Source organism: Pseudonaja textilis, chromosome 3 (assembly GCF_049901715.1).
Source record: "Pseudonaja textilis isolate UNSWEBS1 chromosome 3, rPseTex1.2, whole genome shotgun sequence".
In the NCBI taxonomy this organism is placed as follows: Eukaryota; Metazoa; Chordata; class Lepidosauria; order Squamata; family Elapidae; genus Pseudonaja; species Pseudonaja textilis.
In genome coordinates, this window is record NC_141992.1 from 158,955,377 (window position 1) to 158,981,973 (window position 26,597).

Here is a 26,597-nt window from a genome sequence, read left to right on the forward strand (position 1 = left end):
TGATTCTAGTGGCACAGTTTTTTCCAGCCTGGTGCTGCTTGCAAGCAATGGGGTAGTCTGTCTTCACATGTCTCTCCTCAGTTGTACATTCCTGCATCTCACCAGCATTGCCTGTAGTTGCTTTTCACTTTTTTCCAAATATTCCTGGCCCTTACTCATCCTAGAAAGTCCAGGTGCTTCAAGATTCATGGTGTTTCATGTCTTCTTAAGGAACAACTAGACCACGCTAAAGCCTCCTATGGGCATTCTGCTATCATTATCCCCATCACCACTGCTTGGGCCAGTCACTTTCTCAGCCCAACTCACTTCACAAGGTTGTTATTATGAGGAAAATAGGAGGAGGAAAATGTGTTGGATATTTTCACTGCCTTGAGTTGTTTATAAAACATATTGAAGGTGGGATACAAATAAATATAATTTGTCCCCCAAGGTGCTGCATCCAATGTGTTAAGGACAGGTGGAACTTAACATCCAGGAAGTGAAGTGGGAAGTGAAGTGTATTTATGTATCAATCTTTAGTCACAGCAGTTTACAAAACAATCAACAAAACATCTGTAATTGTTAAAACAGATGTGGTAGAATCTAAGAACTGGTCAAACTTAGTGTCCTTCCAACTGCAGAAATCGGCACAGGCCTGATCTCCCTCAGAATCCCTAAAGCTTTATCTAATTGTTCCCAAGGGAATGCAGTCAGTCTGGCAAGATTCTTGTAACATATGTGACTAACAATAAAGCTTCTGCTTCAGACCATTCACAAGTGGTTTTTATTGCTTGTGCCTGACACCATGGTAAATATAGATAAATTGAAACAACCAATAGTTAATTGTAATAATGAAGAATAAATAATAATATAACTAAATAAAATAATATCAACAATTAACTATAAGTAATACAAACTAAGAGCAAACTCCACTCCTTACTTAGTTTTAAGGAGATTAGATTATAGATTATATAACTTAGATTATATTACTTAGTTTGGGCAATGAAACATCTGCAACAAAACAACCAAGCTCAGAAAGTACCCCTCATAAAACATAAATAAAATAAATTAATATTTTACTCTTTTTGTGATAGCTACCACCAATATAGCATTGAGTCCCTTGACAAGCAATAGGTCATTATATATAAAAAAACTGTATCCCAAAGCCACGACTTAATGAGAAGATACTACAGTATCTAATAGACCAGTCAAACTGGCATGATGAGTCATTCCAGACTTCTACTTGGACATGAAATCACTAAAAGTCACAGAGAAGATGGGTAGCTTTGAAGACCTCAGAATACCCAAGTAGGTGATTAGGGTGACAGGGTTGCAAAACCCCCTACTCTAGGAGCAACATAATTGTTTTGGTACAGATTTCTGTGCTACAGGAAAAAGAGAATTGCAAGGAGTTTCCTTATAGCCTATTCATAAAGGATCCTGCTCCTGATGAATGTAGATTCAATTAATCCAACTCTGTATCTCTCACAGGTGAGAAAGATAGGAATGGAGGAGGTATCCATTCAGGATGTAGAAGAGAATTTGGGGGAGAGTCTTAAGACATGAAATTCTTGGTTGAAATGTAAGAGATTCAAAAAGAAGAAAATGTGCCCAGTTGATCTAACATTGGATAACCCTGTGAGAATATGCCTTAAAGTCTTATGATCTTTCCTAAGGGTAGTGAGTTCAATCCAGGCATTGGAACTGCTTCTTGATAGCCAGCAGCTTCTTGTTAAAAATCTCATAGTTTCATTCAATGGTAGCAGCTGTAGAAAAACAAACTGAACATGGAGGGAAGTTTACTGAGAACTCAGGAGCAAATTGTAAACACACAGGTCCCAAGACCAAATCAAGGTATCAGCTTTTCCCATAAGTGGGCAGACAAGATGTTGATGACAGAAGTGTGGCTGAAAAATGACTTGCAGAAAGGATTGTTGGATTTTAGAAAGTCAGTTCCGAAACCTTTTACCTTCTTGGTACTAAGTCAATGTTGTGGCCATTGTTGTAAATTTAGAAATAAATTTAGGATAAAAATAGTTAAAGCCCAAGGAACATGGTTTCTTCAATAATATTGGGGGAGTGAGGTTGAGAATACCAAGATAACAGATTGTACTTTAGTTGAATCCATCTGTAGTTCTTCAGAAGAAATATAGCATTCCAAATAATCTAGTATAGGCTGACAATGGTGCATTTCTCGAGTTTAATGCAGAGACGGTTGTCATGAAGACACTGAAGAACTATATGCACTTGGTTGTCATGGAATACATTGTCCTCAGAATAAATACTGTATATGTATCATCTCAACAATAATTTAGTTTTTCAAGAGATTATGGAAATATGGTTCATAGATTGTTGAAAGACTCGCTCATTGCCAGTCTGTATGACATTATTAAATATTCAAATATCCCATAATGATAGTCAAAAACTATCATTCATGCCCCCCCTTTATACAAATCAGATTTCTCCAAGGACTAGCTTGTGCATTGTTGAGGCTGTAACCCCTAGGCCATGGTGGTATGTATGAATGACCTTGGGGAAAAAGGTGAAGAGATGCAGCCAAGACAATTGTCAGATAAAAACCAACTTAGCCCACAGCAGGAATGTGGGCAGGGTAATTGGTTCAGAAGAGACTCTCTATTTTCCTTGAGCTGTAAAAGATATGGAAGGAGAAACGTATTTTCAGACTTGCAAGATTTTGTTAATGTAATCTTATAATAAAATGAGAATAATATAAGGAGGAGATCAAATAAAACTGTGGATGTTTCTGATAGTTGCTAGTGGTAAGTTGTAAAGCATAACTGTGCTATGATCGGACCTATTAAAGTAATCAAAAAGTAGTGTCAACCTGAAGATAAGTAGAAGTAGAGGGAACATATTTGCATACATTGAATTATTTAATAAAGTTACCAATTATAGCTGCATTCCTGTGCTAAACATGGGTTAAAGCATAAAAGGATTGATTAAATGGCAATGTATAACTCCACAAGGCTGAGCTCATTTAATTTCTGGTGGATCCAACCCAGGGGTGGGATTCTACCGGTTCCGTCTGGCTCTGTAGAACCGGTAGCTCTGAAGAGCAGTAGACATAGAACCGGTTCTATGTCTGCTGCTGTTTTGCCCACCCACCTGCCCAGGCTCTTACTTGACCTTTATTTCCTGGTTTTTCAACCTCAGCTGCTTTGCATGGCACAGCTGTAGTTGAAAAGGCAGGGGAAAAGTGCCTTTTGAACCGCTGCGCACCTGGGCGCAGTGCTGCTCAGCTGTCCAGGCAGCAAGCTGATGACGATTCACATGCACATGCAAATCATAAATCACTGAACCGGTAGTTACACCGGTCGGATCCCACCCGATCCAACCTCATAACCCTTGACTGTCACATGTTTTTTGACAAGCCAGAGTGGAAGTAAGGCATTTGCTGAAAAAATGCCATGTCTCTTTACAACTATGGCATTTTAGGTGTAATGTTGGAGTCCATTGACATATGCCTTAGATATGCTGGCAGATACTTGAGCAGTAAGAAGTGTTCAATGGGTAGTTCTTTTTTTTTTTAAATAAAGTTTTATTTGAGTTTTCACACATACAAAATACAAGCAAAACATCTTTTTTGAAAATAGCATGGTCCCGGGTTGAACTTCTTTATACAGACACAAAACTCAATTTCATGCTCCTTTTTGTATTCTATTCCATATCTTATACTATTATACATTTTCTATACAGTTTTTTCCCTCTTTTGAGTTTCTTGATTTTAATTTGATTATCTCATCTCAATTCAAATCATTATATTTATACTTTTGTTTGTTCTGTTTCAATTTCATATTATCTTTTCTCATTAAACAAGTTTTCTCCTGTAGTTACTAGTTGGAGTATGACACCTTTATATCTTTTAATTACAACTCTTATTTAAACTTCAATACATACCTTAAGATTATGACCTTCAATATAATACATAAAACATAACTTCCAATCGAATTCTGCTTGGTACATTCTTATAATACACACTATATTCTTTTTTTAAAAAAAGATTGTAAATATATGTAATTATAAACCCTCATTCCGTTCCAGTTCAGTTCTATCGTTAATAATCATTAAAATCTTAACATCTTTAACACTTCTTTTCAATTAAATATCATACTTCCTTAAAAACACATATAATCTCCATAATTAATTTTTCCCTTATTTCTTTTCACGTATGTTTTATAAATCATTAAATATACCTTTTATTACATTTATTTATTGACAAGCATTCCACTGAATTACGATAGCTATTTTATCAGACATTTTAATCATACATTGTTTCATATTTTCTAAAATTATTTATGTTTCTAATATAACCATACTATCTTATGAACCTTTGCAGAATCCCTTTTTCCATTAAATTTTCACCCATTATCTCTAAATAGACCCTGTTTCTCTGTATTTTGTTTCTGTCCTTTATGACTTCTTTTCCTTTCTTTCTTCCCTCTCATCTTCTCCCTCCCCTTTTTACCCCCTTGTCTCTCTATTTCCAATTCTCTCTTCTGCATTTCCCTCTTCTGTTGCTTTCTGATTTTATGCTTATTTTTCACTCTTTTTTTTTGGGGGGGGGGGGTTGTTTTTCCCAATCTTCCATTTTCAGTTCTTCTAAAAGTGGAGCCATTTTAAACAGTTTTAAACAACCACCCAATTGATTTTAGTCATTCAAAGCAATAACCAAGAATCCAGAAATCATCAAGTAATCCAGATAGTCCCGAGTTATATCTTCTTATTTCTTTTTCGACTTTCTCTTCCTCGGGTTTTTGTTGCAATACATCAGTTAGAATGTATCTTTTGGAAGTCTTGTTGAGATTTTGCTATAAGTTCTTTTTTAATTCCAGGCAGTCTCCTCCCTTCCAGATCCTGCCCTTTTATTATTTTTCTCTCCTTTCCTGTTTCAAAAGCTTTTAATTATTCAGAAATCTTTATTATCCCTTTGACTTTTTATTCTCAGCATTAAATGCCTATTGATGTCAAAGTGGATTTTTTTTCCAATTTCTTGCTTAAGTCTCTTAGCTGTCAGTATAGGAAAAGGAGAAAACCAAATCTTTTCCCTTTTCTCTCTCCTTCGCAGCTTAAAAATCTTCTTAAGGAACAATGTTATTGTTTTTTAATAGTTTCAATTCCAGGGTACCTTATTTGTTGCTTTTGCTGTTTGACCCAATCAACCAAAATTTTCTCTTCTTATCTTCCTCCTGCACATTCTTTTCCGGTCGAGTTCTTCTTTGTGGTGGCCATTTCTGACTACCGCTGCAACCGCCTTCGTGAAAGGGAGTAATGGCCAGCTGGGGAGAAGAGATGCAGCTCTCCTCAACCCTGAGGCAGTCTCCCCCCTCTTCACCACCTCTATGGGGTGTTTTAGCCCCGAAGCCAGCCAGCTCGGGGAGCTCCAGCGGCGAGCACGGATCGAAGCCTCACAGAGACAAGGTTTCGGTCTGTCGATGAAGAAGCTCAAACCGGAAGCTCCTTGTTGGATACCATTGACATATGTCTTATATATGCTGGCAGATACTTGAGCAGTAAGAAGTGTTCAATGGGTAGTTCTTGACTTACAACCACAATTAGAATAATTTCCATTACCAGTTGTTATGTGAATCCTGGACAATTTTTTTGCCATATTTGTTAAGCAAAACATCACAATTGTTAAGTGACTTGTGCAACTGTTAAGGGAATCCAGCTTCCTTGTTAAGGGAATCCAGCTTTATTTTGCTAGTCAGAAGTCATCTGGAAAGGTCACAAATGGTGATTATATAGTTCTGGGATGCTGCAACTGTTATAAATATATATTGATTGCCAAGTGCCCAAATTTCAATCACATGACTGTGAGGGTGCAGCAAAAGTTACAAGTACAAGGGAAAAAAAAGTTATGTCACTTTTTTCTCTGCTGTTATTTTGAATAGGCACTAAATGAATGGTTGTAAGATAATTCTTATCTATACTGACTTACAGATGCATGTATTCAATTGGTAAATTTCAAATCAAAGCCTGCTCAATATAGGGAAGAAGGAAGGAAAAGGGAATGAAACAGTGGTATCTTATTTTATTACCTGGAGTCACCCACAGCAGTTCATTTTTAATAAATGGTCAAACAGACATAAGTTAATGTTGTCATTATGTCTGGAGTGCCTTGATGAACCATCTCATTTTATATTTCATCAATCAATCTTTGAACTGGTCGGTTAAGCCTCTCTCCTTTTACTCTACATTGTGAATGAACATATGCCCACACAAAATTCAAAAGCTGGACAGTGAAACTTTGTGAATTAAAGGCTTTCATGGGAAATGAGTGGCTTTGGCAATAAGACAGCCAGGAGAAAACTCACTTATATTCAAATATCGGTAATTGAGATAAGGAGAGGAAGAAAACGCAGTACATGTCAAGTGAAAACTGAAGGAAAAAGATTTGAGGAGGAGGAAAATAAAATAGGTTAAGACTTAATTTCTTATAGTACTTATACTATTCTGAAAATACACAGAAACACATATTTTAATAGTATTTTCATTTATATAAATTAGATCATACTACTTTATTAGGATAAAGTAACTAAGAATAAATATCATCTTGTCCAAAATAAAATCCTTTGTTTGTTTAAGTTCTGGCTCTATGTTTGTGTGTGTGTATTGGAAAGTATGGATGAGCTTGGAGAATGAAGGGAAGAGATACAATCACAGCCTGAAATGGAATGTGGGAATTATCTTGGGGAAAGGGGAAGAAGATGCTACCTAGGAAACTTTGTGCCTCTTGATTGGTATCAGTTAGTTATGACTCCAGTTTGTCTACTGACTAAGACCACATCTTTCCCTTGACTTGGTGTCCTAAGTCTTCAGCTTGACCTTGGACTGCTTGACTTGGAATTTGCCTTTATCCAACTAAGTTCTCACCTACAAGTCATACCTGTTTTCCTGCTTTTGCCTTTTTATGTTACCTCCTGCCATCTTGTTGTCTGGAATTTGTAGTAACAAATGCTCCCTTTAAAACTGCCTGTATCTACGGTTTCTATCTGGTTCCTGAAGGAATGCTAAGAAAGCCATAACATGAAAGTGGCAGATACGGGATTCAAACCCATGCTCTGAAGACAGTGGAGCCTCAAGCCTTTCCATACATAGTTAGATAAGAATTTATATTAGAAAATACTTCAAATATTTGATGACCCTCCATCAACATGAAAACCTTTCTTCTACCCATGGCACATACAACATTATTACCATCTCTCTTTCATTTAAAAGATATTTTCCTTTGTGCTTTTCAGCTTTGGAGACTATGACCAGCATTGTGTATACAATGTAAATTTCATACCACCTACATTATCAAAATGTGGTTGAGAAGATAATCCAAAAGGGTATCAAAAACATGACTGTTCAGAATATATGATTGATGAAGCCAGTTAGATGAAAGGTATTGGCCAGCATGCTGACTCCATATGCCCTGAGTCTTGGTGAACTGCTGTATATATCCACACTATATGTGGGTGGAACCTGAAGCATTTTGAAAACAATCTATTCCCCGAAGTCAGCATAAATTTGTCAACAAAACATCTTGCTAGAGTACATTGATCTCAATTTTTGATAGAATTTTTCTTAATATATTGTAGGAATATGGCAGGTATATGTTTCTTGCCTTTAATAAAACAGTAAGATGGGGGACTTTGGCTTTAGTAATAGTATTTGTGAAAACAAAATACTTTACAATAGGGTATTGTGTAATATTTAATTGCAACTGATATGATAGTATTGTGATACAGCTGTCAATACACACAGACCCACTTCCTCACGGAAATTATTTTTAGACTGCATCAATAGAAATCTAATTTCCAAATCATAGGTGTAATCATTTCAGTATATTCACTTTTGATCCTAGACATACTTTAAAAAGGGTTTGAAGAAATTGGAATAGATTCAGAGGAAGGCCACAAGGATGATCAAAGGATTAAAAGACCGAAGGGATGGGGCATGTTTAGTCTTAGAAAAAGATAATGGGTCAAAGAAATATGGTAGTACTCTTCAAATATCTGAAAAGACATCAGTGGAGGATTAAGAGCTCTTCTCTTTGAAAAGGCAAATTCTAATTGATCCTTTTTTTAAAAAATCATAATAGTAAAAAATAGTTTCGTACTAGTGGATTCTCCTTCATTGGATGTGTTCAGACAAGTGTAGGTAGTCCTTAACTTATGAGCAATTGCTTAGCCACCATTCAAAATTACAACAGACCTTTTAAAAGCAACTGACGACCTGGTTAGAGCCACTGCAGTGCTCCTGTGATGTCCATAAAATTTGGTGGATTCTCCCTTACAACTGACCACAGGGATGCTGCAGTGCCCCCATGCCTATATCTACCCATCCTTTCCTGCTGGGCCTCCACAGGTCTTGGGTCTGTTTCTCATTCCACTTGGTCCCACACCCTCCTTCTTGCCCTCATCACTGGTTGCACACTTACCTTTGGAAGAGCTCCAAAGTTTGTGTTCAGAAAGCATCCCTAGGCTGTGTGGCTCCATCCTAGAAGCAAGTGGCTGAAATGAACTGAGGCCACTCCAAAAATGGTCCTTGTTTCCCAGGGATGCAACCTGGGGATGCCAAGGGGTAAAGTGGCCTGCCCTCCTTCTCTCTTCCCTTTGGTGTTCCTGGAGGCCGTATGGCACCATCCTGGAAGCAATCACCATTTTTGGAGCAACTGCAATGAATTGTGGCTTCTACTAAAATGGCACTCGCTTCTGGGATGGAACTATGCAGCTAAGGGGGCAGAGCAGTCTACCTTCCTTCCCTAATGTGAGCTTTGGAACTCTAGACATCTTCCAAAGATAGGTAAGCAATCAGACGTGGGAAGAAGGGTATGGGTGTAGGCCATCTCCAGAGCTCTATAAAAAGTGAGTGATCAGTGACAGGCTTGAGAAGAGTATAGGGTCCAGTAAGGTGAAAAGCAGGCCCAAGGCCTACATGGACCTGGTAGAGAAGGGAAGTTGGCCCAATGTGAGTGGGGACCCAAGTGTCATGAAGCAGAGCACAAGGTATCTCGGGAGCGAGACCATCCCCACACCTGAGACACTCCATGCTCTGCTTAAATACCCATGCAGTTTCTTAATGATCACATTGGGGAGAACAGGGATGGGGATTATTAAGCTGATTGCATGGTCACCTCACTTAAGAACTATCACAACTTGTGACCATAATGGGCAGCTCCATTATGGTTGTAAGCAGAGAATCTTGTAGCCATCTGCCTAAGATGCTTTAGTATGGATTTCTACACTAATTGAAGAATGGAACTCAATTGCCTAAATTGCTCCTCCCAACACTATGATTTTATAAATATTCTGAACAGAAGGTACCTAGAGAAAAAGTCACATGAGGAAAATGAATTATTCCTAAAAGAGAAAAAATAGAGCAGTCAGGAATGATATTTACATCAGTGTATGATCATTCTTGACTAGTCATGACATAGCAATTCATGTCTGTTCATCATGGTCAGAGTACAAAAAGCTGCCTGCCTTGCCCTTACCTACTTTTGAATTTTTTGCTATGCCACATAGTCTGATTGCCCTCAAACTTAGACAAGATGTAAGATTATAGCTCAAGGAGACACATAACTCCAATGGATAGCCTAGGTCAGTGTTGGCAAACCTTTTCGGCACTTGGTGCTGAAATGGGAGCACGCGTGTGGGAGCACCGGATATAGAAGAGCAGTTCCCCTGTGTGCCTGTGCGTGCAAGGAAGCTGAGCTTCCAATTTCTGGTGAGTGCATATGCGCCAGCCACCTGGCCTTCTGGTTTCCTGCATACATGCACAAAGACTAGTTGCCTGGCACACATGCATGTGCCAAAAACCAGAAGAGCAATGGCTGGTGTACCCGGAGAGGCGGCTCTGCATGCCACTTCTGACACGTATGCCATAGGTTCACCATCACAGGCCTAGGCTGTGTAGGGACAGAGACTACCTTAATGAAAGATGAAAGAAAGATGGATCTGAACTCCATTTCTCAGGTCACAGCATATTCCGACAGCCACAGTAGTAGTTCTATTATAAAATATATGTGGTCAGTCTGCCTATATCTTCTGCAATTGTCCTATAAGGAAATCTCTTGTGAGATGGGTAACTATGTATGATAAATAAATTTGCATATGGAAGTAAAATCAGCTGTCTGAGCAAATAGCAATTATGAGGACAAGCATGCTGGCTTTTGCACAGATGAATGGGATGATTTTACAGGAATTTATTGTTTTCAAGTGCAATCATGTCTATGTAAAGATGGAAGAGAAAGCTAACCTCTCAGAGTTTTACTCATAAAATGTAATTACGAGGACATGAGATCATACATCATTTTCCAGTAATTTTTAATAAGCTAGGAATTTCCTCTTAGTAAAATACTATAATTGACAGGGTATAAAATGAAGTCAGTTTTATTAAAAACATGTTTTATATTATAGCATGTGCTGTAACCATGTGATGAGTTTTGAGGGCAAGATCTAGAACTACATAAATCTGCTGTAAGTCCTTCCAGGGAAAGTTCAATCTGTATTAGTTTCTGGAATACAATTCGTAAAACAAGTTCAGATTGCACATTGTCTTATCATAAGAAACAGTCAAATATTGGTTCTTTTTTGTTTTTCACACAAACATAAGAAAATTTACAGGAAAACTACACAGCTGTAAACATACCAACTTTCATAGAAATTGACTTTTCAGTCATTGAATTCAAAATTCCCCTTTCCTTCCTGTTATATTTTCTATAAGCAATATAATATTGCTTCTCTTGCCCTATTAGAATAGTTCTGATAGTGCATGCAAGAATTGCAGAATAATAGATTGGGCCTGGAGTTTTGTGAAGACCCAGAATCAGGTTGAAGCAAGTTACACATTTATTCTGTCCTAGGGAAATATTTTCCCCCAAATTACTCCTGTTTGCTATAAAATCAGACTCTGATCAAATCCAAATCTCTCCCTTAGTTTGCATCATTCATATTATACTGCACATTTTAATTGTTATTATTAATTTTATTGTTTACTATGGGTATTTAAAATTATATATATTTATAATTTATAAGAATATTTTAGAATATTATAGAGATTGCTAATTATAAATGACAGTACTTCATGTTTTATCACACCAACAATGAAAACAAAGCATTCTGCAGATAACCTAGAAGGCTCTCCTGACTAGCTATTTATAATGTCATCTAGCATTAGTTGTCATTATATATCACTAATATGGACATAGTGATGTCTAATATAGACCGTAGTGATGTGTAGTTGGTGCTATAAATTACTAGCATGAATAGAACATCCAGAAACAGGTTTGGCAAACTATCCGATCCCATGTCATAAGAACCATGCTTCTATCACTGAAGAATATTATAATATGGAAAATAATAGGGAAGATTATTTTTAAGCCCTTTTAGATAGAGAAATAGAAATAAGGCCAGCTTTGGAAAAGCAAGCCCTTTTTAAAAAAAACTCAAATAATTCGTATTAATCCATTTTCAAATAAACAAACATAATAATAATGCAAAATAAAAAAAGAATAATTTACCATACTAAAAACAAAAGGAAATAAAGTTATTGTGTAATTACAACTGTAATTATAACTAGATTCTGAGTTGGCCTGATCTTCTCTTAAAAAAAAAACCTTAAGGTTACAATATTGACCAAGCCTGCCCAAGATTTTTTTTTCCAAAAGAAAGATAATATGTTTTTTGATTAACCAAACAAATGTGACTATCCATGCATCATTCATGACAATGATTACGTAATGGAAGGAAGTGGGTATAGTGCAGGAAAACAGTCAGTATATGGGAAATTGATATCTCAACTTTGATAGGTCTTTCATTAGTACAATGGTATATAAAGCTTCTACATTGATCCTTTTGGAATCTTAGTGGATGCACTCCAGTTTACAGGCAAACCCAATAAATGTCACATAACTCACAACTGTTTTAAAGAAAATCAGGTGTCGATTGGATTAAAGGATGAGACATTTTGAAGAACCAAAACTATTTACAAATAAAAAAGCAAAAAAAACCAATAAACTACAGGCAATGTTTACATGTAGTGAAATAAGCTCTGATGTATTGAGTATATTGAGACTAATAAATAAGGCAAAGATTTTTTTAAAAAAGAAATTTGCCATTAAGCTTGTAGATGAAAAAATTCCAGTGCACACTAGAAATGCAGATACAGATAGAAACTTGAATAATGGGATTTCCAAAATGTTTTTGACAAAGTTTCCCATAAACATTTCATAAATTAATGTAGCAATCAAAAAGAAAAGGGCTGGTCCTTTTATAGAACAAAATATTTAAAAAGAATAGGGGGCTAAGCATATTGTTTTAGCAATAGCACTTAGACTTATTTATTGCTTCATTGTGCTTTGCAGCACTCTCTGAGTGATTTATAATGTTAGCATATTGCCCCCAACAATCTGGGTCCTCATTTTACTGATTTTGGAAGGATGGAAGGTTGAGTTAACCTTGAGCCCATCAGGATCAAATTCTAGATCATGGGCAGAGTTACCCTGCAATATGGCATTCTACCCACTGCGCAACCAGGGCTGCTGGTTTTCATACAACATGTCAAATTATAATATGTAGCATTAAGGAAATCATTATGGTCCATAAATTGTGCTTTATTACTTGAGCGAATCCAGTATGGCATAGTGTGCATTTAGACAATATAAACTGAAATTGATGTGATTTAACTTGTATCAGCTTCTGGCTAAAGAATGAATAGTGAGATATAATATTTGCAAATAACAATTATGTAAGATGATAAAATTCCAAGCAAATTATTAAGAACACAAAATGATTTCTACAGACTTGGTATACTTCAAAGCAAGCTTTGTTTGTGCGTCTTTATAAATGAGCAAGCTTCCCATGCAAATAATTTTATGAGAAGATGAGGCTCTCAATATGCACAATAGCCCCCCCAAAACTCCTTCTTGGTATCTTGGAAATTATTAAGAAAACAAAATAAAAGTATGCTATTTATATTTTTTTCAGATTTTGGTTGTCCTGTGCCATCTAATATCAAATGGGATTTATAGCTGAAGAGGCCACAGAAAATTCAACTCGGATTATCTGCAGAAGGAATGGACTTCACATTTCTATAAAAAAGAAGCTAAGAGTTTGAGGATTTAAGTTTGGATGGTCAGATATTAAAGGGATTAAAAACATAAATGGTGATGAGAGAAATAATAATATTAGGTGCCCTTCAAAACTTCAGAATTTGAAAACTTACAATGAAAGATTAATTAAAAATAGTATTCTTGAGACAAACAAGTTCTTAAGACAAAAAGAATTTGTGAAAATGAGTGAGATGATGTTATGATGGCACTTGTATAAATGGACTAAATTATGTAGATCAGCTGTTTATTCCAATGATTTCATTCCCAAATGTACCACTGTTATTTTTAATGGACAGTTATGAATCTGAGCTGTATGGTTTGGCTCCATAGTCAATACAATCTTTTTGGACTTTATTTTGCCTTCCTAGTGGTATAATAGCATTTTATTCATGTCCGATTCCAATAAATTTTTGCAAAGGAATTTTTTAAGATGAAATGTTATCCTTACCAAGAATTCTTTGGAAATCTGAAAGACTTTTAAACTTCTAAAAATATGCCCAAGGATAATTTTCTTAACATTAATTTAATTAAATAAAGATGTCCTGTTTTTATTCCTGGAATTCTAAATATCTGTAGAGGTTCTCAATCATCCTGGTTATGGTTTTCCCAAAGTACTTTTTTCAAAAGGCAACCAGAGAAGCTTCTTGGATGAGAAGTGAAATGTTTTCAAAGGAAAAAAACAAGAAAGTCCAGTTGCCTTTTGGAAAAGCAACTTTGGGACATCCTGGAAATCTACTTGAGCCACATTAAAAAATATCAGTGTAATAGCCATATCAAAGTCTTCAAGAGTTCTAAATATTTCTTTTTAAAAAAATTAGGGGAAGACTAGGTACAAAATATAACCAAGTAGCTATATTATGATTTTTCTCTGAAATCGGTAGGAAAATACATACGAATGAAGGTAAATATATGTGTCCCAAGACAATGTTGCAGGATACAATCTGGATCGATTATCAGTACGCCAGAGGTTTTGTCTTCTGAGCTTTCAAACTCATGCTGGAGCCCATTTTCAGGGACATGGCACACCCTGCCATATATCAAAAATGTTTCAGAAGCTGTACAATGCAGCTTCTGAGATCTGCAAGTGGGCATCGCACACAACACCGAGACTGCCATACGAGGACAAATTATGGGTTGTAAAAATTGCTTGGAGGTGGAAGATACTTCCAATGTAATCTACCAAATCCCCTGTATGTATTGTTCCCATAACTATGTAGGACAGATGGGGAGGAAGCTAACCATCAGATTGCAAGAACATAAATGAGAGGTCAGACAAGGAGACCCAAACTAATTTGTAGCCTCACACAGCAATGAACAAGGACACACATTCAATTTTTCAGCTACTAAGATTGTTGGATGAGCAGGCACAAAAACAGCCAGGGAAGTGAATGAAGCCTGGGAAACAGGCCCCTTCTCAGCCAACAGGATTTACCACCAGCATATCAAGTAGTTAAAAGGTGAGGGTTGGGCCGCACAGCAAATGACAGCCAATGACTTAAAAGCCAGCTATCAACACAACCCAATCAGCATCTAAAAAGACACATAAAACAGGCACCATATAAATACCACACACAGAGCAGCACACACTCTGCTAGAGAGAACTTCCCTGAAGATGGGCTCCAGCACAAGTCTGAAAGCCTGGAAGACAAAACCTCCAGTGACCGACCTAGACTATATCCTGGAGAATATATCGTTTTATATTAAAGCATTCAGCACAAAAGAGTTTTCATTAAATACACAACTGTCTGAACTACCAGTTTTCATGAATATCTACCCCTTCCAGAATTATTTTTTAATCTACACTAAAGATTAAAAATAATCAGAACACAATAATTATACATATTAGGAAACTACCTTTTCATTAAATCAGAACATTCACTTATTTTAGCATCAGGTATACTAAATAGCAACAACTAGGTTTCAGATGAAACACAGAACTATTTCCCAGAGCTATTTCAAAAGATTAGAGACTGAACTGGAACTTCTGAATGCAAAACATGAATTTTATTACTGAATTACTATTCAAGGAAAATGTAAAATAAAAATATGGTATCTACATCGCCTAACTGAAATTACAATTGGTTAACAATCTAGTGGATACAATAATCGTGTTCCCTGTTTGAGCTACTGTAAGATAAACATGTGAACTCTAAGATACAGAGTTACAAATCTCCAATAAAATTTGCCTAATTATATTGCTCTGCTTTTTATAGCATGAACTATGCATCATATGACAAAGCGGCTTGTTAATTATCTTGTAGACTTCAGTTTTTCCAAAATACATTTCATTTAAGCTCTTTAAATTTATCAGTGTAAGATCAAGAGAAGGGTTTAATGATACATACTTTAACACTATCATAAATTATTAAATAACAATGAGTATGACTTTCAATCCAGTGTTAATAATTTGTCTATGTGTCTGTAGTAGCATCAGAATCACTGAAACTCTGGTATAAAAACATGCCTAACTTTAGTGGCACAAGTACTTATACTCTTCCTTAAGCATTTGTACTATGATGCAACAAATCAAGAGCATGCCATTTATCATATGCTGAACACTTTTTTCTTTTTTTAAAGTATAATACAAAGCTACATTTCCAAATCTCTATTCCGTGAACTAAAATATTAATCTGTAGTAAAGTTCATTACTGAATCAGTGGTATGAATCCAAGCATATGCATCACACAAAGGTGGCAGTGTACATGTTTTTTCTATCCATCACTTTGTGTATGAAGTAAAATATAACATTAATTGTAGCCTTATTATTTAAATAAATATTTGTTTTCAAATTGGTAAACATTATTTCAACTAGTACACTAATTATTTAATCTTTGCAATTTTACTTTCAATCAAAAAATCTATATTTCATAATCTTAAAGAAACTACAGTTTCAGGCACTGACTCCAGAATCACTGGCTCAACTAAGTAGTATCTTCATAGTAATTATTGTCTTTCATTTGACTTTTTTTCTCACCTAACAGTTTTATGTAAAACCTCTTTAGGTATCCTTTCCTTGTATCCTTTCAGTAAAGTGCAGCTTGAGCTTAACAAAAGGGAGTTGCTAACAAAAACAGTAACAGAGGGAGAAGTGCAGAGGCATATTGTTCACTAAGCTGTACATATAAATACTCCACTGTGTGTTGGCCCACTGTAGACCTAAAATGGCTGTACTGAAGGATGTTGTTGCCTGGTGACCAAGAGTGCATTTCCTATACCACAGAGTGATGTGAAGACTTGAAGACAGATTAACTCCTATTACTCTTAGAAGACTAAGATACTAAAATGAATTAATCCTGACATCAACATGCTAAATACTCCCTCCCTGTGCATACTAATAAAACTAAATGTGGTGACCTTCAGATTTTCACTAGGCATATAACGATCAAATAAGAGGATAACTTTGACTAAGCTTAGTTTTATTCACAGCCCATGAAATCAACAGGAAAATTAAAATCCTGCTAATGTAAAACAACAACTTATTCTTGCTTCAATGAAGTCATCGCTGTGTGTCTAGCCTGTCCTGGTGCAAACTCCCACCTGCTATCAGTGTCTTTTTCTTTCATTAGAATCAAGTAGTTAATTAGCCCCAGCCTGTCCTCTTCTCTCCTTGCCTTTAATGCAGCAGTAATGATGTCTAATTACCAGCAGGAGTGGATTATAGAACCTTTAGAAGCAAAGGACTCTGGTTGATAGCAAAGCATAGTCACACATGTTAAAGCTTCAAGGAGAAAATACTTCTGGACAAATTTAACTTTTTCAAAAGGTTGAAATGGTAAACAATGTATATGCATGTTAAAATTGCTGGAAATGTCCCCAAAATGATTATCATTGGTGATTAATTTTATATTTAAAATTTTATGTATGGCATTTCAAGTTGTAAAAAAAAGTTTTTTAAAAAAATTAAACTGGGCTTGAAGTTACACTGTCTGCACCATAAATATTAGTAAAAGTTACAGTAATAATAATGCAACAATAAACAGTTACAAAGTACTGCACATATAAATGATTAAATACTTCTTATGACTACTGTAAGTTGCTGGAATGAATGAGGTGATAAATTGCTAAGCAGAACATAAATGAGAGGTCAGACAAGGAGACCCAAACTCATTTGTCCATGGTGCTAGTATATAAAGTTGAAGGGAGGCAGGAGAGAGAGAAAAACTTGAAATTCTCTCTGAAGTCAACCATCAATAAACAACAATATAATCTGCTTTTTCTTCAAGTGGGGTCAAGATGTATCCTGTGTCTCCATGGGATGTTAATGAATTTTATTTAAACCTAAAAGAAACTATTTTAACTCTTTTTCTTCCATGTTGGTCTGGAAGACTGAAGTAGACCAAAGGGTAATGTTGTCCTTGACCACATTTTGTGCTTAGAGATGTTGTTAGAGGTGGGGGCTGGGGGTCTTCAGTAGTATCTCTGTAAATAATCATCCACATTACAGAAACTGGTTCCGTGAAAGATACTTTAGATTAGAAGATACATTTAGTCTTAGCAATACTTACTATTAATTATTTTAAATCTATTAAAATTTGTTCATTTTTAACTTATAAGTCATCCTTTCAGGTCAAAATCCTTCTAATAAAATAATAAAACTAAACACACTGAAACAAAGCAAACTAAGAGCAATGCAATTAGACATCAGATCAAAGAATAAAGCTCTTTTGTGTGCTTGGGATGTGCTTGGAAAAATAAATGTACAAGATTTCTTGAAAACTGGAAGGTGGATCAATGAGCATGGAAACAATATGGAAACAATCTTCTCCCCTAAGTTAATCAACAGCCTTCAGAACAGAGGAAGGACCTCTGTTCCTTACTTTTCAATACAAGCAAGCTCTGACTAGTAAAAGCACATCTGGGAGGATCCAAGTTCCAACCACTTAAGGCTCAAAAGTGAGAACCAGCATTTTGAATTGGACCCAGAAATGTTCTAGTAGCTATTGTACAGAAGTTACATATTCTGACTAGTGCATAAAATCTTAGCTGCAATTTTCACCTGCTGAAATTTCTGGGCCAATGTTTAAGTAGATTCTAGTTGCAGCTAATTACAGTAGTCTAATTCAGATGCAAGTAGATGCTAGTTGCAGCTAATTACAGTAGTCTAATTCAGATACCACTTCTGCATCCTCTGCAGATAGAGTCACAAATACTGGCCTGAGTTAGTAAAAAGCATGATTGGACTGTATAAAATAAAGCTTCTCTAGCTTGAGTATTTTATTGACTTAAATGCCTCTGCTTTGAGCCTGGATCCAGTTTTCAAAATTGAAGATTTTATCTGGTCAAAGAATGATGTGCCATACTAAAAATTAACGCAATCTGGAGATAATTCAGAGAACATGTCAAGCAAGTTCCTCATTGCATGCTGGTCACTGAATGTACAGTAACATTAAATCATTGTGAGAATTATGGTGAATTTTAATGTGCTGATCACTTTCTAAGGCTGTGGATACTATACTGTATTTACCCTTACATAGCGGGGAAACTCCACTGAGCTTTAAATAGACATGCAAAGGATCAGGATACAACATTTAGAATAATATTTAAAAATGTAACTTTAGAGTTGTTGCTTTGTTAATTCAAGCAAATAAGTAAAATGTTTAGATTATATCAAGAAATATATATATATATCAAGTATATCAGGAAAAAAAATTAACTGTTTGGAAACAGAATCCAAAAGAATTAAGTTATTCAAACTTGTAAAGCAGCACAACTGAAATAGAATAGTTAATACACATAAAGCCAAAAATACTAATTTTGTTAAAATCACTATATTGTAAAAAGGAAATTTGATTCTTCTTTCTTCTCATTGTTTCTTTTGTCAAAATCAATTTTATGCTCCATTTTGAGTCATTTTGAGAAATAAGATAACATCTACAAACCATTATCTAAAAAGACCATAGGAAACTATGTATTCTCCTATGTTTCATACTTGAATTTTATGATACTAAAGGCTTTTCAAAGGTTTATGGTGAATGTAACTATTATAATACTGGGTATAATCTAATGAGTTTGTAGAAAATAATTTTGGTGAATTGCCCCAGATCCACAAAACTTTCATATGGCAGTAAATAGCTTTAAGCCTCAGATAAACTAAAAATAAACAATGCCTTAAATAATCTGTAGTCTATTCATTTTAAATCATTTAATATACTTCTAGTGTTTTGTAAATCACATACATACATACATACATACATACATACATACATACACATACACACACACACACTATATATATATATATATATATATATATATATATATATATAGTGTGTATGTGTATGTATGTATGTATATACACACACATATATATATATACACACACACATACATACATACATACATACATACATACATACATACATACATACTATTGCAGAGGGATAGGTTTCTGGCATTTTCCTCTGCATATTTCCACTACAATTTAATGCTTCATTTAAAAATCTTTTTTCCTGGTCAGTCAGGAAAAAAGAACCCCGAATCCTTGCCCAACTTAAAATTTCTCTAAATAAAACCCAGATCCTAATATCAAAAGTATAGAAGTGTGCACGTTGTTGAGTAAAAGAAGGCCAGCATAGAGGCTCAGAAAGCAAGAAATACCGAAAGGAGAATATCAACCTACTTGCAACCAACAATTTCCGTTTTCTGAAATAAGAAATGATGTTTTTTGCCACCGCCACAGCCCAGCATCTTAGCCCCGGTGCTCTTAGTGTACGCCCTCCACCTCTGCAAGGCTCCCAACATTTCTGGGCTGGCTCAACTGAGAGCGAGCGAGCGAGCGAGCGCACGAGAGACCAATTCCCATCCGGTCCTGTGAGAGCCTATGGCTCTTTTGTTGATTAGCCTGCCCTCCGCTTCTACAGGCAACCAGCCAGGCACGTTCCTACCGCTCAGGGGATAAGAGCTAACAATGAAAGGGGAGAACTGATATTCTAGGGAAACCCCAAATCACCCGACCGTTTGGGATGGTGCTAATCAAAATCTACTGTCGAACAGAAATAGTCTTTATGGGTAGTGCGCAGCTACAGGACTCGCCAAAACACACACACACACACACACACACGTCCGTTTTAGTTTAGGGGGTGAAATTAGATTTCCCTTTTCCTCGTTCCGCTCCTCCTCCCGCTCCCCACCCCCACCCCCCACCCGTTAAGGAGAAAGGAAGAAAGGAACCGGAGAGACTTCGTAGAGGGGTGTGTTTTGTGCACTCGCAACGTAAAAGCAAGGAAGGCTCACAAAGCCCTGAGCAGCGGAGAAGGTGCCAGGCAAACGCAACATGGGCGGGAGGGGTGGTGAGGAAGCGATTTCAGAAAGGAGGAGGGAGGAGAGAGAGAGAGAGAGAAAGAGAGAGCAGCCTGAGCCAACTCGGGGGTGGAGGTGGCAGCTATGTGGCGGCGGCGGCTCCCTACTCTTCCTCCCCGATGTGGCTAAATAACAAGGCAGACAATTGCTCTACTAACCGTGGTCTTGACCGGCACGTACAGCACTTGCATCCCTCCGCCACCAGCAGCACCACCACCACCACTGACCTCGTCCGGACTGCCGAGCTGGAAGCCTTTGGATTTGACCCAGAATTTAAATTTGGCATTATCCGTGGAGCTTGTCTCGGAGCCGTTCAGGAGCTGGACAATCCGCTCGTATTTTTTACGGGTCACCGTCTTGGTTTTGCCCGAGTCCCCGTAAGTCCTGAGGCACCAGTCCTGAAACTGGCGATACATGTCCCGGTCACCGCTCTCCATAATCCGCCCTGAGAGACACGCACAGCCCAAGCCGACCCGGAGACGGATCCCCGCGACGCCTCCGGGGCACCTGTTCACCCCGGGCTCATGGAGAAAGAGAGCTCCAACGCCAAGACCCAGCGAGAGAGGAGGAGGAGGAGGTCCCCGGCAATCGCTCCGTCCCCGTAGAGGGGGTTGCTTTCTGTAGGCTTGGCGATCAGTTCCAGAGTGGCCCGCCCCGGGGCCCGATCATCCCCCCAACTTGCTGTCCCCCTCCTTATACAATCCAGGCGAGCAAATCCGGCAGGGTTGCCTTGTCTTCCCCGTCTCCGGTACGTGAATGTCCCTTCAATGTTGTGCCAGGCAGGACTATCCCAGCGTCTCCAGCAGCGTCTCTTCCCCAGAGGATTGTGCCTCTATGGCACTGAAGACATGGCCCCTGGGTAGATCGAAGCCAAAAGGTTCGAAGCTAAAATACTACTACTAATAATAATATCATGGAGTCGGATTCTTCTCTCCTGGGCATCAGCTTCAGCCCGGATGGTGCAGGTTGGGGGTGGGGGGAGAGAGTAAAGCCCACCCTCCACCCCAGTCAGCCAACCCTCGGCTGTCTTCCTGCGTCTATCCTGGAGGACTCCGTTTCTCCAGAAGCAGGCTGGTTGTGCAGGATGGAGGAAAATGCTGAAGGGCAGCCTGGCCTTACTGCCCCCTTTTATTTCACCCTAAATCTCCGCATTTTGAATGTGAAGCCTTTGGTGGGATAGAAAGTTCTTTCCAGCTGAGGAGATACAGGGCACGTTGGGGAGAGAAACGTCGATACCGCAGGGCACTTTTTAAATCTGGCTCGCGCTGGGTTTTTGTTTTTGTTTTAATCTCACCAAAGTGTTTCCTCACATCACCACTACCCCCAATCTGAAAATATCAAATTTGGTATGAGACTGAAAGAGGCCGAATTCAATCAGAGGAGGCTATTGGCCAGTGAGTGGTTGCTGGCGATGGGGCTGCGTTTGCAACGACGGCACTCGCTTTATGGAGGACTCGCCCAGTCTAGGTTATCCTGAGATCTCCCTCAGCTTCAGGGCGTTCGAGGAAGTTTGGCGTCCGGGTGCTTAAGCAGAACCGTCATCCCTGCTGCCTCCCCTCAGCCAAGCGGCCCTATTATTGTCCCTTCTTTTGCCGCCGCTTCAGCTCTCGCTTGAGATTCCAGGCGTCTTTGGGGCAGGCCACCGACTCTTCCCTCCTCCTCCTCCTCCTCCTCCTCCTCTGGAGCCAAATGGCTAGTGCCGCACAACGACCCTCCAAGCAGGCGAAGGAAGACAGTGGCTGCTCCATTCAACACCTATTCGCGGCCCGGGAAAGGGAGTTCCCATCTTCCTCCTCCACCACCACCACCTCCACCTCCTCCTCTCCGCCGCGCGAGCCTAGACACACTCCCACTCTGTCTCTCTCCGTGCGCCTTCTCTCTCATGGCTTTTGGACCGGTCCAGTCCTGCTTCTTCTCTCTGGCCGCTACTCAGCCCAGCTCTCTCTTTCAGACTCTCCTCAAGCTCGTGGGGGTAAGAGGAAGTCTCATAATGGCTTTTCCTGTCCCGTCACCTTCTCCCTCGGTGTCTCTTCCTCCATCCGAAAGGCAGCGGCACCCTGAGAGAAATGGCTGGCCTGGCACCTTGCGCGCGCCGCGCCTCTGCCTTGTCCCAGGAAGGCACTTGCAAAAACGGTCAGTACCCGCCCGCCTCTCCAGCCTCCTCCTTTTCTCCCCCCCTCTCCGCTCTCCCGCTCTCTCCTCCCGCTCGCCTCCTCCCCCGCCTTCCTCCCCGCCAGCCGCTCTCTTCGTTCAGTGGCTCTACTGGTAGGTCTCGCGGCGCAAGAACCGGGACTGACAGCCGGCAACGCAAGCTGAGCTCCAGCAAAAAGCTCCTTGCTAAACCCCCGTCTCGCTCTTTGGCCCCCTCCCCGCTCGTCGCTCGCTCTCCTCTGATTGGTCAGCCGGACAAAAGTTTCTGTGGAGACGGCTGAGCGGCAACGTGACGGACAGAATTGTCCCATTTAGGGATGCTGGGCAATGCGCATGCTGCAGGCGGGCGGCTGCAGGTTAGAGAGCGCCGCGAAGGCGAGGCTAGTCTAAGCTGCGGACGGCAAGGTGGCGCTGGGGAGGGAGGAGGAGGAGGACGACGAGGCATCTCCACATCCTCTCCGCCACAGCCAGGTGGGGGAAGGGGGAGGGGCGTGTGAGGGGAGCGTTTCCATGGAGACTTGTTCTGGTCTAGCCTGCCCTCCCTCTCTCACTCTCTCTCCTCCCCATCTTCCCCTCCCATAAGATCAGCTGACACATTATTAGCTTAGGACCTAATTATTGCTTATTGGAGCAACACTTGAGCGAGAGGGCCAGCTGCAGGAGGCAGCGCTAGAGAGGGAGGGAGGGAAGTAGTTCCGCCTTCTCCCAGCCCAGGGAGCTAAGAGTCCCAAGAGGGTCCTTAACTTTCAGGGTTCCAGGCAGCCACAACCACCACCATGTGGTGCTGCTCCCTTCCCACACATCCCACATAATTTGTGGGGGGGTGGGGGGTGGGCATGAGGAAAACAGCATTTAGGTAGCGAGGACCAAAAGATTCTTTCTTCAGGTCACTGGCATGGCGGGTTACTGCTTCTCACTCAGCACATCCTCCCCAGAGCTATTAAGGCCAGCCTTTGCAAAAACAGAGCAGGGGGCTTCCTCATCAAATGGATCTTGAGTTTCTTTTCATTCAAGTAAGTTACTTAATGAACCCCACTATTGCTGCCAATGGCTGAAGAAAATATTCTCACTGGTGTGGGAAAAGGAACTCCCCTTGCATTTCATGAAAAATTCTTAAATGTCCCCTGGTAAGTAATGGGACATTCCAAAGAAAATTCAGTCAATCAGCTGCTTAGAGACACAGTTCTTGTACTATGGAGAAGTTTCGATTTGGGTAGCCCAATTCAATGTTCTGGAAGTTAAAAACAACAACAACACTAGAATGGTTTCTAAAAGGGGAGCTGTCCTAGACTTGGGCAGTGGAAGTAAAAGTATCATAGCATAAACTTTTGATCCTCATAGGCTTACATCATAATGGATTTATTAGTGTTTACAGGACCCCAAGGCTAAGAAGTCACAAAAATAATGTTCATGAAAGGGGAAAAGGGGAAACAATTCTATGTATGCTTATGTGAAAAAATAATAGGATACTTCAGAGTTATCAAATAAAGAATGACATATTTATCATCAGATACAGAATGACAAATATGTAGGCAACAATAACTTAAAGACGTCATTGGTTCAAATTGATCATTATCCTGGGGCTTTATTGTACAGTGTATTTAAAGATATTGTTCACATAGCACTATCATATAGTCATTTAGTATACATCAGTGTATTTCTAACTGAGATTCAACCCTTTTAGGAATGATGAAGTTAAAATCTACTTGCAACTATTTTATTTTTGGTTTAGTTCCAGATAATAACGTTCTATAGTGACTAGTTGGCACAACTGATCAAGTTCATCCTTTCTTTATTAGCTGATTTGACTTCATTGGTGACCAGCCATAGCTAATAAGCTTTTAATATTCAAAGACAATAGGCTGCAAGCAGATGCCAAATGCCAAAAAATGTTAATGAATATTAAAACAGTTATAGAAAAAGAGAAAAGGGTACACCAAACCACCTTCCTTTGGTTTTCCAGGAATCCATCCAAAAAGGCAGTGAAGGAATTGCCTTGGAGCTACATAGTAATTTTTCCCAGGGATGAGAAAGTTCAAAGTTCATGGAGGTGGGGTGCCTCCTTTTTATATTTCACAGAGTATACACAACACTTGTCGCTGGCTTGGTGACATATCTCAGTGTATATGACCTACTCTCAGGGATACTTTTAAGTAAGATGTAGTCCTTAGAAGACAATGTTTGAAGAAAATGAGATGATGCATCTTTTCAGTAACATGGGAAACCCAAATAGATGACCCTTTGCTAAAGAGATTACTTCCAAAAATATATCCTATACAAATGTGTGTATTAAATATATAATCATGCTTACCTATATGTTTGTAAATAATTATATATAAATTAAATATATAATTTTGAGAATGATTCCCAACAGATAATCTACTATAAAGTCATAATTAAAAGCATTCATTCAACATAAAAAGGTAATCCAAAATAATATATAACATCCCCAAATGACATCCTTGTGCTTAATAGGTTGAGTTTCCATGGAAAACTCACCAGGAGGCTAGCTGTTTTAATGGACTGCAGTTTGTTTCATTTTATGTCAAACAAAATCCATGGCCCAAGAGTTTTTGTTTTTCCTAAAGAGCATACAGTGAAACTTAATGGATCCCAATTTATTAGAGTTTGGATATAGTTGACCAAATCTCCACTCAGAGATCCTCCTGAAAGAATGCACTAATCCACTGTATCTAAGATAGTCTGGATCAAATAGTTAAGTGTATTTTAACATTGTAATTTTACTATAATCATGCTGATATATACAGGTGAAACTCAAAAAATTAGAATATTACGCAAATATTCATTTATTTCAGTAATGCAACTTAAAAGGTGAACCTAATATATGAGATAGACTCGTTACGTGCAAAGCAAGATAATTCAAGCTGTGATTTGTCATAATTGTGATGATTATGGCTTACAGCTCATGAAAACCCCAAATCCACAATCTCAGAAAATTAGAATATTACATGCAATCAATAAAACAAGGATTGTACATAGAACAATATCGGACCTCTGAAAAGTATAAGCATGCATATGTACTCAGTATTTGGTTTGGGCCCCTTTTGCAGCAATTACTGCCTCAATGCCGCGTGGCATTGAAGCTATCAGCTTGTGGCACTGCTGAGGTGTTATGGAAGACCAGGATGCTTCAATAGAAACCTTCAGCTCTTCTGCATTGTTCAGTCTCATGTCTCTCATCTTTCTCTTGGCAATGCCCCATAAATTCTCTATGGTGTTCAGGTCATGTGAGTGTGTTGGCCAATCAAGCACAGTAATCCCACGGCCATTGAACCAGGTTTTGGTGCTTTTGGCAGTGTGAGCAGGTGCCAAGTCCTGCTGGAAAATGAAGTCAGCATCCCCATAAAGCTCGTCTGCGGAAGGAAGCATGAAGTGCTCCAAAATGGCTGCGTTGGTAGATGGCTGCATTGACCCTGGACTTAATGAAGCACAGTGGACCAGTACCAGCAGATGACATGACTCCCCAAATCAACACAGACTGTGGAAACTTCACACTGGACTTCAAGCATCTTACAGTGTGTGCCTCTCCATTCTTCCTCCAGACTCTGGGTCCTTGGTTTCCAAAGAAGATGAAAAAGTTGCTCTCAACAGAAAAGAGGACTTTGGACCACTGAGCAACAGACCAGTTCTATTTGTCTTTAGCCCAGGTAAGACGCTTCTGACATTGTTTGTTGTTTAGGAGCAGCTTGACAAGAGGAATACAACATTTGAAGTCCATGTCCAGGATCCATCTGTGTGTGGTGGCCTCCATCCACTTCTTGTGAAAGTCCCCAACACTTTTGAATGGCCTTTTCCTGACAATCCTCTCCAGCCTGCGGTCATCCCTGCTGCTTGTGCACCTTTTTCTTCCACACTTTTCCCTTCCACATAACTTTCTATTAATGTGCTTTGATACAGCACTTTGGGAACATCCAACTTCATTTGCAATTACCTTTTGAGGCTTTCCCTCCTTATGGAGGGTGTCAATGATGGTTTTCTGCACAACTGTCAGGTCAGCAGTCTCCCATGATTGTGCTTCCTACTGAAC

The 26,597-nt window shown here is 38.8% G+C and overlaps 1 protein-coding gene across 7 annotated transcripts in view; it reads right to left on the minus strand.

The window, feature by feature from the left end:
• NOL4 (nucleolar protein 4) overlaps positions 1–22,635 on the minus strand; it is a 132,259-nt gene extending 109,624 nt beyond the window's left edge. For 2 of the 7 annotated variants that reach the window (XM_087931210.1, XM_087931208.1), the window contains exon 1: positions 20,557–22,628. In XM_087931210.1, coding sequence (XP_087787336.1) covers positions 20,557–20,835 — 279 coding nt within the window. In that variant the 5' untranslated portion in view covers positions 20,836–22,628. Of the gene's footprint in view, positions 1–19,718; positions 19,842–20,556 lie in introns of those variants that run through there. The other 5 variants (XM_026699231.2, XM_026699230.2, XM_087931209.1 and 2 more) reach the window with 4 other exon arrangements.
• Between the last annotated feature and the right edge of the window lie 3,962 nt (positions 22,636–26,597).